This window comes from Sinohyriopsis cumingii, chromosome 15 (genome assembly GCF_028554795.1).
Source record: "Sinohyriopsis cumingii isolate HCF-2022 chromosome 15, ASM2855479v2, whole genome shotgun sequence".
NCBI lineage: Eukaryota > Metazoa > Mollusca > Bivalvia > Unionida > Unionidae > Sinohyriopsis > Sinohyriopsis cumingii.
In genome coordinates, this window is record NC_142975.1 from 7,773,735 (window position 1) to 7,790,539 (window position 16,805).

Here is a 16,805-nt window from a genome sequence, read left to right on the forward strand (position 1 = left end):
GAAGTGATTTCTCTAGAAACGATTGAAAAAACAAAGGTGACTGTGAACATTAAGAATATCTATTTTCATGAGCAAAGAAATGTAACTTGTATTTAAACTTCATAATCACATTTCTGTGTAGCATTTTATTTTCTTTGTCTGAGTTTTATATGAAGGACAATGGAGTAGCTCTAATCCTTCCTTATCAGTTGCTTGTTGAAATTTGAAGTTTAGTAATTTTGAGTTTTTTATTAACTTTTTTTGACACATTATATCTCTCATTTTGTTTTGTTTGATACAAATAATTATTAGAACAGTTTAATGCAATTGTAAAAAAAATAGTGATGATTCAATAAAGTCATAACATTTCTTTCCATTGAACTAGAATCAATCTGAATTTTTACAGACAAGCAGAAAAATTCTTTTTTCAACACTCCATGTAAGATGTATAACATAAATGTATTAAATTTTGCCATTTTAAAAAGACACACTGACAGAAAATGTTAAAACCTTACAATAAACCCTTAGCATCATTCCAAATTCTGACTTAGTGTGAGTGTGTAAAATGTAACTATTGACTCTACGGCTGCTAGCTAACATTTCATCTTGGGTAAACAAAGGCCAATTAGAATACTAAATCTAAGATGGCAAAACACAAACTTGAAATAATATTAAGAACCAGATCGCCCCAACTTAACGGTTCACATTTTTGCAACAAAACTTTCCACCAGTGTTGATCTCAACTGACAATAGGTACCTGTTTAGTGAGAGAATTAAATCTTGGAGAATAAAAATGAAAATACAGTAAGACAAATTCTCAACCCTACTTGACTCTAGTCAGCATTAATGTCCATTTGGTCAGTAGACGAGTTGAGACCAAACATATCCAATATTGATTTATGAGCCCACTATACTACTTGTGTACAATTATTAAACAGATTACACTACATAGTCCATGCATCTAATTTGTATACATATCCTCATGCACAACATGCAGGTAACTTAAAAAGCTGACATAGCACAATGTACAATTTATAATCATTAAGATGGAATATTTATTATTAAATAACATATTTATTCCTGCTTTCACTTATTGAAAGGGCCTTTGTGTGGCTTAACAGCAGTAATGTCATATGTAGCATGGAAGAGTCATGACCGAAACACAAAAACTTAACCTATTTTTGCATAGCATAAAATACAGGTTACACTCATAAGGGTTAGTACTAACAGAGATGCATCCAATTATCAAGTTTACTTATTCAAACATAAACATTACCCAATACATGGAGTTTAACTACAAAATTTCATCAAAGACTGAATCAGGAAATACACAGATGAGAGTCCTCTTTTTGCACTGATGGCGTTCTATCTATCAGGATGCATTCATCAGCAAGTTTCATGATTTCTTGGTTGGATAGTATCCAGCATACCAAAACCTCAGGAGATACTAACACAAATGTGCATCCAAAGCCAGTAAAAGAATAAATATAGCTGGTAACAAGTGTCATTTCTCGTAAGAATGTGGTATTAACACAAATTCATATTTTCAACAACTTTACAACAGTTATAAACTCGGCATGAACTGCACCTGAGATTATGCTCAACATCACACACAAAATCTAACTTACATTATCGAATGATTAAATATTGATCATAATGACCAACTCAAATGCTTTGCGTAAGAGTGCTCATCAAGATGTATCCATAACTAAGTTTCATGACTGGAAATAAGATAGTATGTAAATAGCATTGTATAAAGCCTTTGTAGTCATGAACTACGTGCAAAATCATAACGTAAGGCAGCAAAAATGTTGTTGTAAGAGTGTGGCATTAGTAGAGATGCATATAATTATTTCGCATGGCGATTCAAGCATGAACTGTCTTTGAAGAATGAACTTAAAAAACAAAACTAAACCTGTCAAATTTCATTGTACAATAATTTATCTTTTCACAGCTAAGGCTCTGGTTCAGCATAATAAAGTTTCTTGCCAATTGGGAATGTATCAGATAGTTTCCTTTGCCTTTTCTTCATATCTGTAACTAACTCATTCAAGACTTCTCCATTTTTCTCAGAATAAATAACATCAATTTTAGGAGTATATTTCTTAATGTCTCCATGTGACTGCACCAGCAGTGAGTTTGATATTTGTGAAATCTATTTCACATCTTCAACAATAACAGTACTATTGGGTGTCTACAATGTTGCACCTCAGAGTGTAAATATGAACTTAATCAAGAAATGTAGACTCCACTATCAGTTCTCTTGAGTGCATTGTTGATACACACAAAGCTCCTTCTGACACAGAACAGACAACAGCGGATATTTTGATATTAATATATGTTGGTCTCATTAAAATATCGGAAAGTGAATTCCCAAATGGGTCATTATTAGCATGCGTTTTTAAGGAAACTAATCCAAGACAGAAGTCCCATGCCAATGTTCTTAATTCAGTCACAACTACATTTGCTGGGGGTGGGTAAGAGTACCCTTTAATAGTATTGGTGAGAACAATTTCTCAAAAATAACATTTAAAGCTTTTTTGTTGTAGATAAGAGTCAAGATGCAGGCAAGAGATGCGAACCACCACTGCAAATTCCCATTTGTAGATACCTGGCACACCCAAACTTACAAACTTCCCGCACAGAGGAGACAAAGCTGGATTTTTTAACATATATATGTTGCATAAGGAAGATGCAGACAAAAGTTGGTCTTAGTCAAATATGAGAAAACAAATTTTCCCAAATGAAACTGTAAGCAGTGATAGCAGATGTAATATACCAATTGGCACAAACAGATCAACTTCTGCTGGGGACGGAGTAAAGGTACCTTTTAAATGCAATGACAACAGAATTTTATATAAAAAAAACAGTTGCTTCTCATCCAAGGCTCCCCCTCTCTGCCCACCCCCAATTCCAAGAAATTAAAGACAATATCCTATCCCTCACTTGACCCAATTTATTTTGTTTTCCCTGAAATATATACGTATTTTACAGAGAGAACATACTTAACCACCAAAACTACCTCTCTCAACTATCTGAAAATAAATTACTATGCTGAACCACACGCCCTAATCAATTGGGGGAAAATGGACAAATGAGAGAAATAGCACCATGAAACAGCAACACCCCTAAACAATGAAAAGGGAAAAATAACTAAAAATTAATGTTTACAATTTAACTGATGTGTGCAAAATATGCAACAAATAGCCAGACATAAAAAATACTATTTATTTGCAATTCCATATAAACTGAAACAGTCACAAATAATATATAAACACTATAGCAAGTCCAGTGTAATAAGAAACCATTTAATAACATAAAAGTGATTCTGACAGCATGAAATTTGTGTCAGCCAAGTGTGATTTAATGGCATCTAATCATGAATGATTTGGAGAGCAAGAATCTTCCATCAGTACTGTCTAGTACCATATATATTTGATTATAAGCCTAGTCCATCAGTACTGTCTAGTATCATATATATTCGATTATAAGCCTAGTCCATCAGTACTTTCTAGTACCATATATATTCGATTATAAGCCTAGTCCATCAGTACTGACTAGCACCATATATATTCGATTATAAGCTAAGTCCAACTGCAAACTACACAGACCAAGATCTGCTGTCACATGATGTACCGGCATATCTGGGCTTGATCAGATTATCAGGAGTAATCAGTAGTAGCAACCGTAGCAGCAACCAAAATAGACCATGATCTGCAGATGCATTATGCTACTGCTAATCAGGATCTATGTTGTTTGCAGTTGAACTAGACTTATAAGTGAAAATATATAGTAATCCACCTGTGTTTAATTAAATTGCATGAGCAATTTGGAAATCAAGAAATAAATCAGTGATAATGAGATACCCTGTAATCATTCTTGAGTAACAATAGATTCTCCATAGTTTTATGCAAACAATTACTGTCCACCATATACAACATGTGTGGGTGATTCCAAAAATTTTTCAAACACTGGATGATGCAATGAATCCAATTATTATATATAAACTATACATGTACTTGTAATATGCATGCATATATAAGTACTTTCATAATTAATGTACACACAGTACTAAATATGCTTCCATGTACATAATTTCCTCATGTTATACTCATTGAGAACATGTGCCATAACAATTGCAGGAATTCTCTGTGTGTGTGTGTGTGTGTGTGTGTGTGTGTGTACTCACAAAAGAGAGACAGAGAAAGACAGATATTTGGGTGGGATAGTGGTACAAGTAATTTTTCATATACATGTAAGATATATATATATATATATATATATATATATATATATATATATATATATATATATATATATATATATATATCATGCATTGTGGCAATTGACTGATGTACAAGCACTGATTTGAATAAACTCGTGAAACCTTACAGAAAAATGAAACACTGAAAACAACTACATATTAAAAATATTATCCACAAAAAAGCATTGTTGATTAAGTAGCTTCACTAGACACTTGTACTGTTGGCATTGTCACCAATTATTTTTTGACTGAAATTTGAAAGACGTTTAAATATTATCATAATAATATGACTGTTTATGTGATTTTTAGTACCATTTATTTTATTCATACTATTTTAGTACCACTTATTTTGTTCATACTATTTTAGTACCACTTATTTTATTCATACTATTTTAGTACTACCTATTTTATTCATACTATTTTAGTACCACTTATTTTATTCATACTATTTTAGCACCACTTATTTTATTTTATAAACCTTTCCTCATTGAATAGCTCTAATCTGCATTATGTTTGTTCCATGCTATTAACCTTTCCTCATTGAATATCTATAATCAGTATTACATTGTTACATGCTATAAACCTTTCCTCATTGAATAGCTATAATCAGTATCACATTGTTACATGCTATAAACCTTTCCTCATTGAATAGCTATAATCTGCATTACGTTTGTTACATGCTATAAACCTTTCCTCATTGAATAGCTATAATCTGTATCACACTGTTACATGCTATAAACCTTTCCTCATTGAATATCTAAAGTCATTATTACATTGTTACATGCTATAAACCTTTCCTCATTGAATAGCTATAATCAGTATTACATTGTTACATACTATAAACCTTTCCTCATCGAACAGCTCTAATCTGCATTACGTTTGTTACATGCTATAAACATTTCCTCATTGAATAGCTATAATCTGTATCACATTGTTACATGCTATAAACCTTTCCTCATTGAATGGCTATAGTCAGTATTACATTGTTACATACTATAAACCTTTCCTCATTGAATGGCTATAGTCAGTATTACATTGTTACATGCTATAAACCTTTCCTCATTGAATATCTACAATCAGTATTACATTGTTACATACTATAAACCTTTCCTCATTGAATAGCTATAATCAGTATTACATTGTTACATGCTATAAACCTTTCCTCATTGAATAGCTATAATCAGTATTACATTGTTACATGCTATAAACCTTTCCTCATTGAAAAGCTATAATCAGTATTACATTGTTACATGCTATAAACCTTTCCTCATTGAATAGCTATAATCAGTATTACATTGTTACATACTATAAACCTTTCTTCATTTAATAGCTATAATCTGCATTACGTTTGTTACATGCTATAAACCTTTCCTCATTGAATATCTATAATCAGTATTACATTGTTACATGCTATAAACCTTTCCCCATTGAATAGCTATAATCAGTATCACATTGTTACATGCTGTAAACCTTTCTTCATTTAATAGCTATAATCAGTATTACATTGTTACATACTATAAACCTTTCCTCATTGAATGGCTATAATCAGTATTACATTGTTACATGCTATAAACCTTTCCTCATTGAAAAGGTATAATCAGTAATACATTGTTACATACTATAAACCTTTCCTCATTGAATATCTATAATCAGTATTACATTGTTACATACTATAAACATTTCCTCATTGAATAGCTATAATCTGTATCACATTGTTACATGCTATAAACCTTTCCTCATTGAATGGCTATAGTCAGTATTACATTGTTACATACTATAAACCTTTCCTCATTGAATGGCTATAGTCAGTATTACATTGTTACATGCTATAAACCTTTCCTCATTGAATATCTACAATCAGTATTACATTGTTACATACTATAAACCGTTCCTCATTGAATAGCTATAATCAGTATTACATTGTTACATGCTATAAACCTTTCCTCATTGAATAGCTATAATCAGTATTACATTGTTACATGCTATAAACCTTTCCTCATTGAATAGCTATAATCAGTATTACATTGTTACATGCTATAAACCTTTCCTCATTGAATAGCTATAATCAGTATTACATTGTTATATACTATAAACCTTTCTTCATTTAATAGCTATAATCTGCATTACGTTTGTTACATGCTATAAACCTTTCCTCATTGAATATCTATACTCAGTATTACATTGTTACATGCTATAAACCTTTCCCCATTGAATAGCTATAATCAGTATTACATTGTTACATACTATAAACCTTTCCTCATTGAAAAGGTATAATCAGTAATACATTGTTACATACTATAAACCTTTCCTCATTGAATATCTATAATCAGTATTACATTGTTACATGCTATAAACCTTTCCTCATTGAAAAGCTATAATCGGTAATACATTGTTACATGCTATAAACCTTTCCTCATTGAATATCTATAATCAGTATTACATTGTTACATGCTATAAACCTTTCCTCATTGAAAAGCTATAGTCAGTATTACATTGTTACATGCTATAAACCTTTCCTCATTGAAAAGGTATAATCAGTAATACATTGTTACATACTATAAACCTTTCCTCATTGAATATCTATAGTCAGTATTACATTGTTACATGTTATAAACCTTTCCTCATTGAATATCTATAATCAGTATTACATTGTTACATACTATAAACCTTTCCTCATTGAATAGCTATAATCAGTATTACATTGTTACATGCTATAAACCTTTCCTCATTGAAAAGCTATAGTCAGTATTACATTGTTACATGCTATAAACCTTTCCTCATTGAAAAGCTATAATCGGTAATACATTGTTACATGCTATAAACCTTTCCTCATTGAATATCTATAATCAGTATTACATTGTTACATGCTATAAACCTTTCCTCATTGAAAAGCTATAGTCAGTATTACATTGTTACATGCTATAAACCTTTCCTCATTGAAAAGCTATAATCGGTATTACATTGTTACATGCTATAAACCTTTCCTCATTGAAAAGCTATAGTCAGTATTACATTGTTACATGTTATAAACCTTTCCTCACTGAAAAGCTATAATCGGTATTACATTGTTACATGCTATAAACCTTTCCTCATTGAAAAGCTATGATCAGTATTACATTGTTACATACTATAAACCTTTCCTCATTGAATAGCTATAGTCAGTATTACATTGTTACATGTTATAAACCTTTCTTCATTGAAAAGCTATGATCAGTATTACATTGTTACATGCTATAAACCTTTCCTCATTGAAAAGCTCAATGTTTTCATGCTCTTATTTACTGTGCTATCCCCAACTCTGCTTTATTTTTGTTCCACACCAAGACTCGAGCTCTGACTTGCCCACACTTTATTACACTTTCATTATTTTTCAAGCTGATTCTTAAACAATGCACCATATCCTTTTCATATTGCACAAATATTTATCAATTCTTTTAGTCCTCATGATCTCGTCTCCACTGTAAGTGACAGAAATTTTGTTCATAACGTGTCTTTTATATCCCGTCTTTGTAATAGATTCAATCAGCTACTATAATACATGATACATGATGATTTTTATATAATCCCACAGTAGCATAATAATAATAACAATAATAGTAATAATAATAATAATAGTAATAATAATAATAATAATGACATTATTTAAAGAAGCTCATTTGGTCAACTGATCAATCTTTCAATAGGCCTTCTACAATGACATTCGTGTATATATATATATATATATATATATATATATATATATATATATATATATATATATATACACACACACACTAAGGTTTCTTTGGACAACAAAATGAATGCTGTTAAAAACTAGACAATGATCTACTACTGTTGCAATAAAATATGTACAAGGCTTCAAGGATGAGTACATACAGGATTCATATAAATAGTCATAGCAAACGTGTTATTATTATAGATGAATACTTGATAACAATGTTGTAAAACGTAGCAGTACTGAATTAAACAAAATCATACAACGTTGACTCGGAAGCTTTTTGAAAGTATGGCATGAGTCAGCTGACTTTATATAAGGCGTTATGGAATTTCATAGCTTGGCTCCAGAAAAAGCAAAACTCTTCTTATAAAAATCTAAGTTTTGTTTAGGTAAATATTGCTTGTTATTTTCGATTATAGTTCATACATTTAAAAAAATTATAAGTTACATTTAAGATAATCAGAAGCCAATCCATACAAGAATTTATAAACTAGTAAACCCTTTGAAACTGAGTACTCTGTTGAAATCGAAGCCACTTCAGGGTTTTAAAAAGATTTGTATATAAATCAGCATCAAGAATAACTCTAGCTGTTTTTTATATATAAATTTCAGTGATTTTGTGTACCAATATTACCCCAAAAGGAACAACAATATTTGAGGTGTAGCATGATATAGGCATTCAAACTTGTAGAATATCTTTGTTTTTAAGGGAGATCAGATTTTATTCTGTTCAAAAGATAAAGCAGCGAGTTAATTTTTTAATCACCATATCACCTTGTATTTTCCAGCACAAGATATTGTCTATCATGATGCCAAGTAATTTTTCATTTTCTGACTGTTGTATATTCATTCCTTGTATCATTACTTTGAAATCATTTTTCTCAGCTTTTACCCTTGCTGGACTACCTATGATCATGGCTTTTTATCTGGCTGTACTTATCTTCATATCACTGTGTTCAAACCAGTTATTTATTTCCACAAATTTTTTAAAAAACTTTTGTGCTAATCTCATGGCCTTTTGATCCAGTGTTATACAATGTTGTATCATCTGTACACATGCCGGTGGTGGGTAGCTCAATGTGATATGGTAAATGAGAAAGTGTAATGGTCCAAAAACTGATCCATGTGGAACACCTGACTTTATTAGTATCTTATCTGAAAGTTCATTTAAAATAGAAACCAGATTCATGGATCAAACAATTACCTGATCTCCTGTCAGAAAACAAAAGACAACAAAAAAATCTGCCAATTATAAACAAGGAAATGCCGAGACAACCAGCTGTTCAGAATCAAAGGTGGAATGAATACTGTGTTGAAAGTTATGAATTTGTGTTACGGTAAGCCAAAACACAATTATCAATGATGATCAGTTAAATGAATATACTATATGCTGGTGACTTTTATAATTAAAGATTTATGTAATTTCTTGTGATTTACTTAACGTTATTGGATCACTTATATCTCTGAAAAACGGTATTGTTTGATTATGTGGATCAAAATATATAGAATAGCAAGTGATATGTTTTTTAAAGGTGATTTGGAGGAATGAGATCTGGTAAAAACAATGAACAAAGCAAAAATCTATTACTTTCTGGAATAAACAAGGATATATGATATGCACTGGGCAAGTACTGGTCTGTACACTATATTATTGCCCAGTAAACTTGAAGCGCCTTGTGAATTACTTAAGTTTTTATTTACTTTTATTTTATTTCATGTTGGTAAAATCGGAAAATATGCACATGCAATATAATATAAAAACAATCATAGTAGTTTATAACAGTTTCTTCAATATGCAAGTGCTGGTCACTGCTGTGTGCAGTATGGCAATCAACCACCTCCCAAGTATAGGCTTACTTGTTATTGGTTTTTATCAAAGCCTTCCCAGTGTGTAGAGAGAAGTGTGGTTTGATTTTTTTTCTGGTTGTATATCCCAATCATCTATTGAGCAAATTAAACATTGCAAAGGTAAATCAAGTCAATATTGAAAAATAAAAAGAACAAAAGATACATCCATAGAAAAGAAACACATTAAGGAACAAATTAACTATTTTTAATTTACATTACTATTGCATTCTTCATTCAAATGCATATATATATATATATATATATATATATATATATATATATATATATATATATATATATATATATTTCAATAACAGTCATCTCATCCTAAAGGCAGCTCTTACGTACAGCTGTACCTTAATTTCCCATCCTATTCCTGTGCAATTTATTCTTTTCAGTAACCACTTCCATCATAAATTATTAAAAGAAATGATTTCAATAATTGGCAGGAAAATCAGAAAACCATAACCCTCCACATCAAGACTTATTACTGTGATCTTTTGTGGTGGGTGGTTGAGTCTACTGGATTTTCATCAGACGCTTCACCAAATATTCAGAGAAGTGCACTTTGAGTTTTGACTTTTGCTAATTGTGCAGCCTTATCATACATCAGGAGATAAAAACAACTAATGATAAAACTTAAAAACATTTTCAACTCAGGTAAATATGCAAGAAAATATATGTACAGTATTATGCACTATGCATTCAATTGCAGGTAAACTGCAATATTCACTATATATGTATATATATATATATTAAAACAAATCCAACTACCTATTGATGTATATTCTTAAAAAGCACATTTTGCATAAGCTTCTTTTATTGTCTACATACCCCTCATGTTGGAAAATGTGTCATTGGATGTTGAAATAATCAACACAACACAACGACACACTCTGCTGCTACAAAATGACAGTGTTGCATTCAACCTATGCAACAGGCTATTGACATCTGGTTCCAGACTGTGTTGCTACATAACAACACAATGTGTCACATCCAATGCATGTGACACGTTACTGACATCTGGTTCCAGACTGGTTCTATCATTTATCCTTCGCCTCTAAAATGTAAACCAAAGTCTGGTCCCGAACCTTGAGTTGACTCACAAAAACTTGTTCACCAAAAACCAAAATGACTTTGAAACTTCAATTCACCAAAACCAAAAATTGATTTTAAAACTTCAAACTCAACTTTATCCACAGTATGAATATAGTCATGGTCACAGAAACATCTGCTCATCAGTAGTGAAATTTAAATCATCATATTTAGATACACCATCTGACTATTCAGACAAATTATTCTGGATAATAAAAATGTGACGACATATTACAAAATATTACAACAATAAACTAGTAGCATGCAAATGAAATGATAATGAATTGGATGAATTGTACAAAATCAATAATAGTCACCACCCAGCACTCATGTACACCTTCTTTCTGATTTCACATTGATGTTTATAGGAACCTTTTCCACACCCTGATTTTTCAGTCATTATGAACTCCAAGTACCATATTTAATTGATTTGAATTATGTGCAATTTCTTTTTACTGAACCATTTTCTTTCTAGCACACAAGTAATTCTTTGTGATTTTGCTGTCTGAAAAAGTGTGTGAAATAAATATCACAGCAACACTAGCGACTGACATAGGAAGGTTTGTTTTTGAAAGAAATTTAGTAAAATGAACTTCTGATCAAATTACTTAAAGGATCGCTCTGTTATTCACAAATGTTGTAAGTTCAGGTTGTGTTGTTGATAATGAAGCAGCAAGCTGATGTTTATTAGCTTTTTCATGATGTTTAATGTCATGGGTACCTCCATGCCCAATGCAAAATCACAACGACACAATTTGCAAAACACTAAGCGTGCTCCTTTACCAGATGGTTTAACAAATCTAAAATGACAGCATAATTGTCCTTCCAGTTCCTGTTTTCTTTTCATTGCTGTAGAAAATTTTGAATCTTCTTTCCTTTTCAACATGACCAGAAGCTGAATATTATTAAGATGGGATACATTGACAGTGGCAACTGATTTGCACAGTCCAGTATGGTGAAAGACTGGCATGGTAACCTTGATTGCAGTGGCAACTTTTGCACAATCCAATGTAGTGAAAGACTGGCATGGTAACCTTGATTGCAGTGGCAACTTATTTGCACAATCCAATGTAGTGAAAGACTGGCATGGTAACCTTGATTTCAACCAATCGTATTTTAGACCTCTTTATATTTATATACATATGATAGATTCACTCTCAGAACTGAAGCAGGGGCCTATGAAATTTTTAATTTAATTTTTTAAAATTTCAAACCCACCCTCCAGATTTTTAACAAGAAAAGCATACACCCATCTTCAGATCCAAAATATGGGACAAATACTGGAAAAACAGGAAACCTGGCAGCTAGGAAAACAAAACAAAACAAAAATTACAAACCATATTTCACTATATACTGCATTAATATTTCCAAGATATCTCTCTCTCTACTTCATTTAAAAAACTCTTATGTACCAGAAAGAAACAATATATTGTAATATATTACACACTCAGTCTATATAAAATGCAAAACAAACACAAAACAAAAAATTACAAACTATATTTCACTGTATAATGCATTACTATTTCAAAGATCTCCATATATATATTTATATTGCCTGGGTTGGACTACATTTGTGGCATAATTAATATTATGGCCAAGCACGTATGAAATTGAGCAGGAGACATGATTTAAATAAGACACATTCTCACTTACGCCTCTCAGTTGAGGCGTAATTTTATATTTTCTCCATATATATATTTATATTGCCTGATTCGGACTACATCTGTGGTATAATTAATATTATGGCCATGGGAATGGCTGTTAACCACAAGTGAATTGTGCATCTGCCTGTGTGAATATCATTATGCTGGAAAATGAGCCTTTATTTCAGATAAAAATGTGAGAAGAGACTAGAAAATATATGGTAAAAAATAACATCATGCAAATGCAATAATCATAAAGTGCATGAATTACACAAATTTGAATACCGTAATAGTCATCTCACATCGTAAAGCCAGCTCTTATGTAGGGCTGCTTCCCGATCGATATCCCATCCTGTAATGATTCCTGTGTAATTTATTCCCATTAACAGACCACATATGATGTTATACACTGGTTCCTTACCTTTTCAAACCATTTCAAAGAAATGATTCAAATAATGGCAAGGAATGGAAACTCTAGAAAAAATTCTCCTCTTGATCAAGGTTTATTTATATTTTTTACAAGTGGGGAGAATAATTCAAAAAGCTTCCCCGATGTGCTGATAGACGTGTGGTTTGATTTTTGATAATTGTACAGCCTGATCATATATCAAGCACATCAAACCTTACAAAGATACAGAAAATAAAACTAAACTTTATAATTTACTAACAACAAACTTAAACACAAATTTCAAAAATCAAAAACAAATGAAAATGTGAGGTAATAATAAAAATCACATTATTTACAGTATTACTGTACTATCCAGTCTCCTAAATATCCTAAGTCTTTAGTGAGCATTACACCAGATATTTAGAAGGTTTTGTGTCACTCATTAGCATACCTTTCTCAAACAACAACACTGGTTTAAAGGAACATTTCTCATGCTAATGAGTAGGTCTATAACTCCCTTAATTTCTAAGGTGTCAGTAACCCTTGTCAATGTTATACTCATAGAATATTCTGCTGAGAAAATAACTGTTAAGTATGAAAACACATATACTATACAATGCTTAATTTTTTTTTAAAAGTCTGATATGCCAGAGGGAAAACATATGTAAAAGCATGGAAAGAAATTTACCAAACACTTATTCTACATACACCCCCCCCCTCCCAAACAAAAATCCAAGCAACATAAGCTTTCAGTACACCTCTTAGCATATATCAGTCATCCATGTACAGTTGTCTCCCTTAGCCTGGTATTACCGGTCCAGAAGGAGGTCATTAATCAAAACCAACAGATCCCTGACATCTCACATCTATCTGTGTAGGCTTGAGTCTCGGCTCAGGCAACACCCATGTGAGAAGGCTTTCCAGTAGGTTTTCGTGGGTCTGTGGTTCTTCCAGGTATGTTCCTCCACCAAATATCCTGGCTGCCTATCATATACTGAAAGATGGTGTTAAACCCAGAAAACAACCACCAAAGAATTTTTACAAATTTTGAAACTTGTGATCGTATGCTTTACAGTAAAGTAAATCAAGGATAATTTCAATATTTGAAGTAGATAAACAGCAATATGACAAATAAAAGCAATAAATATGTTCAAAAGGAGTTATTTTCTTTCATCATGATACTGTGCTCAAAGTGTTAAAAAACTGAACTACTATATCTTCTGCCATTTAAAAAAAAATATTTTGCATAAATACTTGTTCCAATGTACAAATAATTTTTAAAAGTAGAAAAATTAATGATCATTAGTAACTTTATATACCTACTTATGTCTATTCCAACTCCACAGATTTGTCATCTCATAATGTGCCAGCTGATCGGTGCATATGCAGTTTATTAGGAGTAATAAAAAATAAAAAAACAACATAGGCCCTAATCTGCTGGCACATTATGTGACTACAGACCAGTATATATGTTAATTGCAGTTGGATTTCACTCATAATTGAGTATATTATATACAGTATAGTTAATTTTTGTACACTAATGATTTAATTTCAATTGTAATCTTAATTATCATTATGAAGATAAAAATTACATGTACAACTGAACTACAGTTGAATAAAATGGTCAACAGTGACAAATATACATACAATTTCAAATCATTCCATTCACTTTTTAAGCCTTGTCTACTCAAAGGCAGCAGTATCTAAAAGTACAACAAAATGTCTATGAAGCTTATTGCTTAATAAATGAAGGAGTTCTTTATGACTGTTGTGATCCACCCTAGTGCATTTTGTGATGTTTTGGGGAATTGTGTTCAGCATTATTTAAGCTCGACTAATCAGAAGCTGAACATTTATTTTGCTCTTCACAAGCTTATAAACCATCCAAACCTCATCCTTTTCACTAATCTTCCATGTCCATGGTCTTCCTACTGATTTGCCAGGGTCTAGGAGACAGTGAAGTTCTATTATCCTCCTGTGGCTTTATAATGCTTACTCGTGGTTTTGGCGGTAGGTATGGTTTTAATTGAGCATCTGTAGGTGGGTCTGTTTTTCTGCTCTGTGGAACACTGTCTGGTACTGCAGAAATGAGTTTGTCGCTCTCAGATCTAAAAGGGTAAAAATGAGAACTGATAAACTGCACATGATATTTTGCAAACTCAAGCTGCTATTTATAAGAGTGTCCCATTATAAGAGGATGTTTATCTCTCTCTCTCTTTATATATATATCTATATATAACTTCATTATAACGTAGATTCAGACATAACAAGGTCGTGTAATGGCTCCATAGATTTCTTTTGAGTTTCATTATCATGATCGTGATGCCTGCCCCGAATCATCAGTAATAATGAAAAGCAGAAATGGTCACCTAAAATCTGAAGCAAGAAATATACTGCCAATGGGCGAAGTATCCTTTTTTTTTCTTCTTCTGATAAATACATGTACTGACACAAGAATAAAGTGATTTCTGTCTAGTTATTAATGTATGTTAAACTGCACAGTCGACTCCTTTGGAACATGTCACATTAAAATATGCCTGAAACAAGCAAGCAATTGTAGATGCAACAGACCTTTTCAATAATTATAATTTATACACATCAATCCATCTGTACATTGAGATGCAACGTAACAGGTGTTACGATCAATTCTACATTAATTCATGTATGAAATTTTTCATGCACAGAGTTGATCAGCAAAACTCATAATTATCATAATTATTTTTGTGTATTAAAATGTATCAACTTGTCAGATGCAGTGCACACATGTACAAATTCAAGTAGCACTGTTTCCAATAAAAGTATCCACATTGATATAGCAAAAAACACCACTGTGGCACTGTTTCCAATAAAAATATCCATGAAAAGAACATGTTTGTAATTTGTTAAAACTTGTGCTTGAAAATAACTTTTTTCAGTTTGGTAATATAAACTATCTCCAAATGTTGGGAACAGCAATGGCAAGTCCTATGACACCTTTTTATGCATCTTTATTTATGGGGAAACTAGAAAATGATTTTCTAAATAAATGCCTCTAAAACCAGATGTTTTGTTAAGACGTTTAGACGATATCTTTATAATTTGGAGTTATTCATTAAAAAACCTTTATTATTTTATAGACTGTTTAAAGAAATTACATCCAACAACAAAATTTACATCCAATGTGTCTAAAATTAAAGTATCATATTTGGATGTAGAGGTCGTGAAAAATGAAAAAAAATGACATCACTACCATGGTTCATGATAAAAAAATGAATATTCATCAATATGTTGAATATTCTTCATGCCATCCTAAATCATGTAAAAATGGGATATAGTCAAGCAAAAATATGTAGAAGAATTATTTTGGATGACACTTTTTTAAATCATGTTTGACAGAGTTAGGTCAGCATTTTTTAAATTGAAATTACCCTATTGACATAATTCATACTCACGTATGAAATAATTAGGCATATTCCACCTGGAACTTAAGCAGACTCCAGGCGGAATCTGCCTAAAATGTTAAAAATCTGGTTAACACAAAGGTGGACATGGAAAATTTGAGAAATCAGAGATGAATCCATCTAGAGTCTGTCTAACTCTAAGATGGACTTTTGTCAAATTCCTGCTATAAATACATCTTTAGGCATAATTTTGGACTTAGTTGATTTTCTACCAACCATCTAGGTGGAATTAGGAACTTAGTCACTGACATCTATTATATGAAAGGAGGAATCTGGACTTAGTTTATTTTCTAACCAACATCTAGGCGGAATGAAGAACTTAGTCATTTACATCAGTTAAATAAGGCATAATTAGGACTTGGCTTTTGTGTGTCTGTAAAGTTAAATGACTGAAAATATAGTGAAATTTTGTGATTGTAATATCACTGAC

The 16,805-nt window shown here is 31.6% G+C and overlaps 1 protein-coding gene and 1 long non-coding RNA gene across 2 annotated transcripts in view; both read right to left on the reverse strand.

Moving 5' to 3' along the window:
- Nucleotides 1-3,193: 3,193 nt before the first annotated feature.
- Nucleotides 3,194-10,068, reverse strand: LOC149781224 (uncharacterized). The gene is made up of 2 exons (XR_016414658.1): nucleotides 7,483-10,068; nucleotides 3,194-7,430 (listed from the first exon to the last, which is right to left on the reverse strand). It is a non-coding gene; the product is annotated as an uncharacterized LOC149781224 (long non-coding RNA).
- Nucleotides 10,069-14,134: 4,066 nt separating this feature from the next.
- LOC149781225 (uncharacterized) overlaps nucleotides 14,135-16,805 on the reverse strand; it is a 96,193-nt gene continuing 93,522 nt past the window's right edge. Inside the window, exon 11 of the mRNA XM_089935308.1 lies at nucleotides 14,135-15,043. Within this exon, the coding sequence (XP_089791434.1) occupies nucleotides 14,839-15,043 (205 nt within the window). The 3' untranslated portion in view covers nucleotides 14,135-14,838. The remainder of the gene's footprint in view (nucleotides 15,044-16,805) is intronic.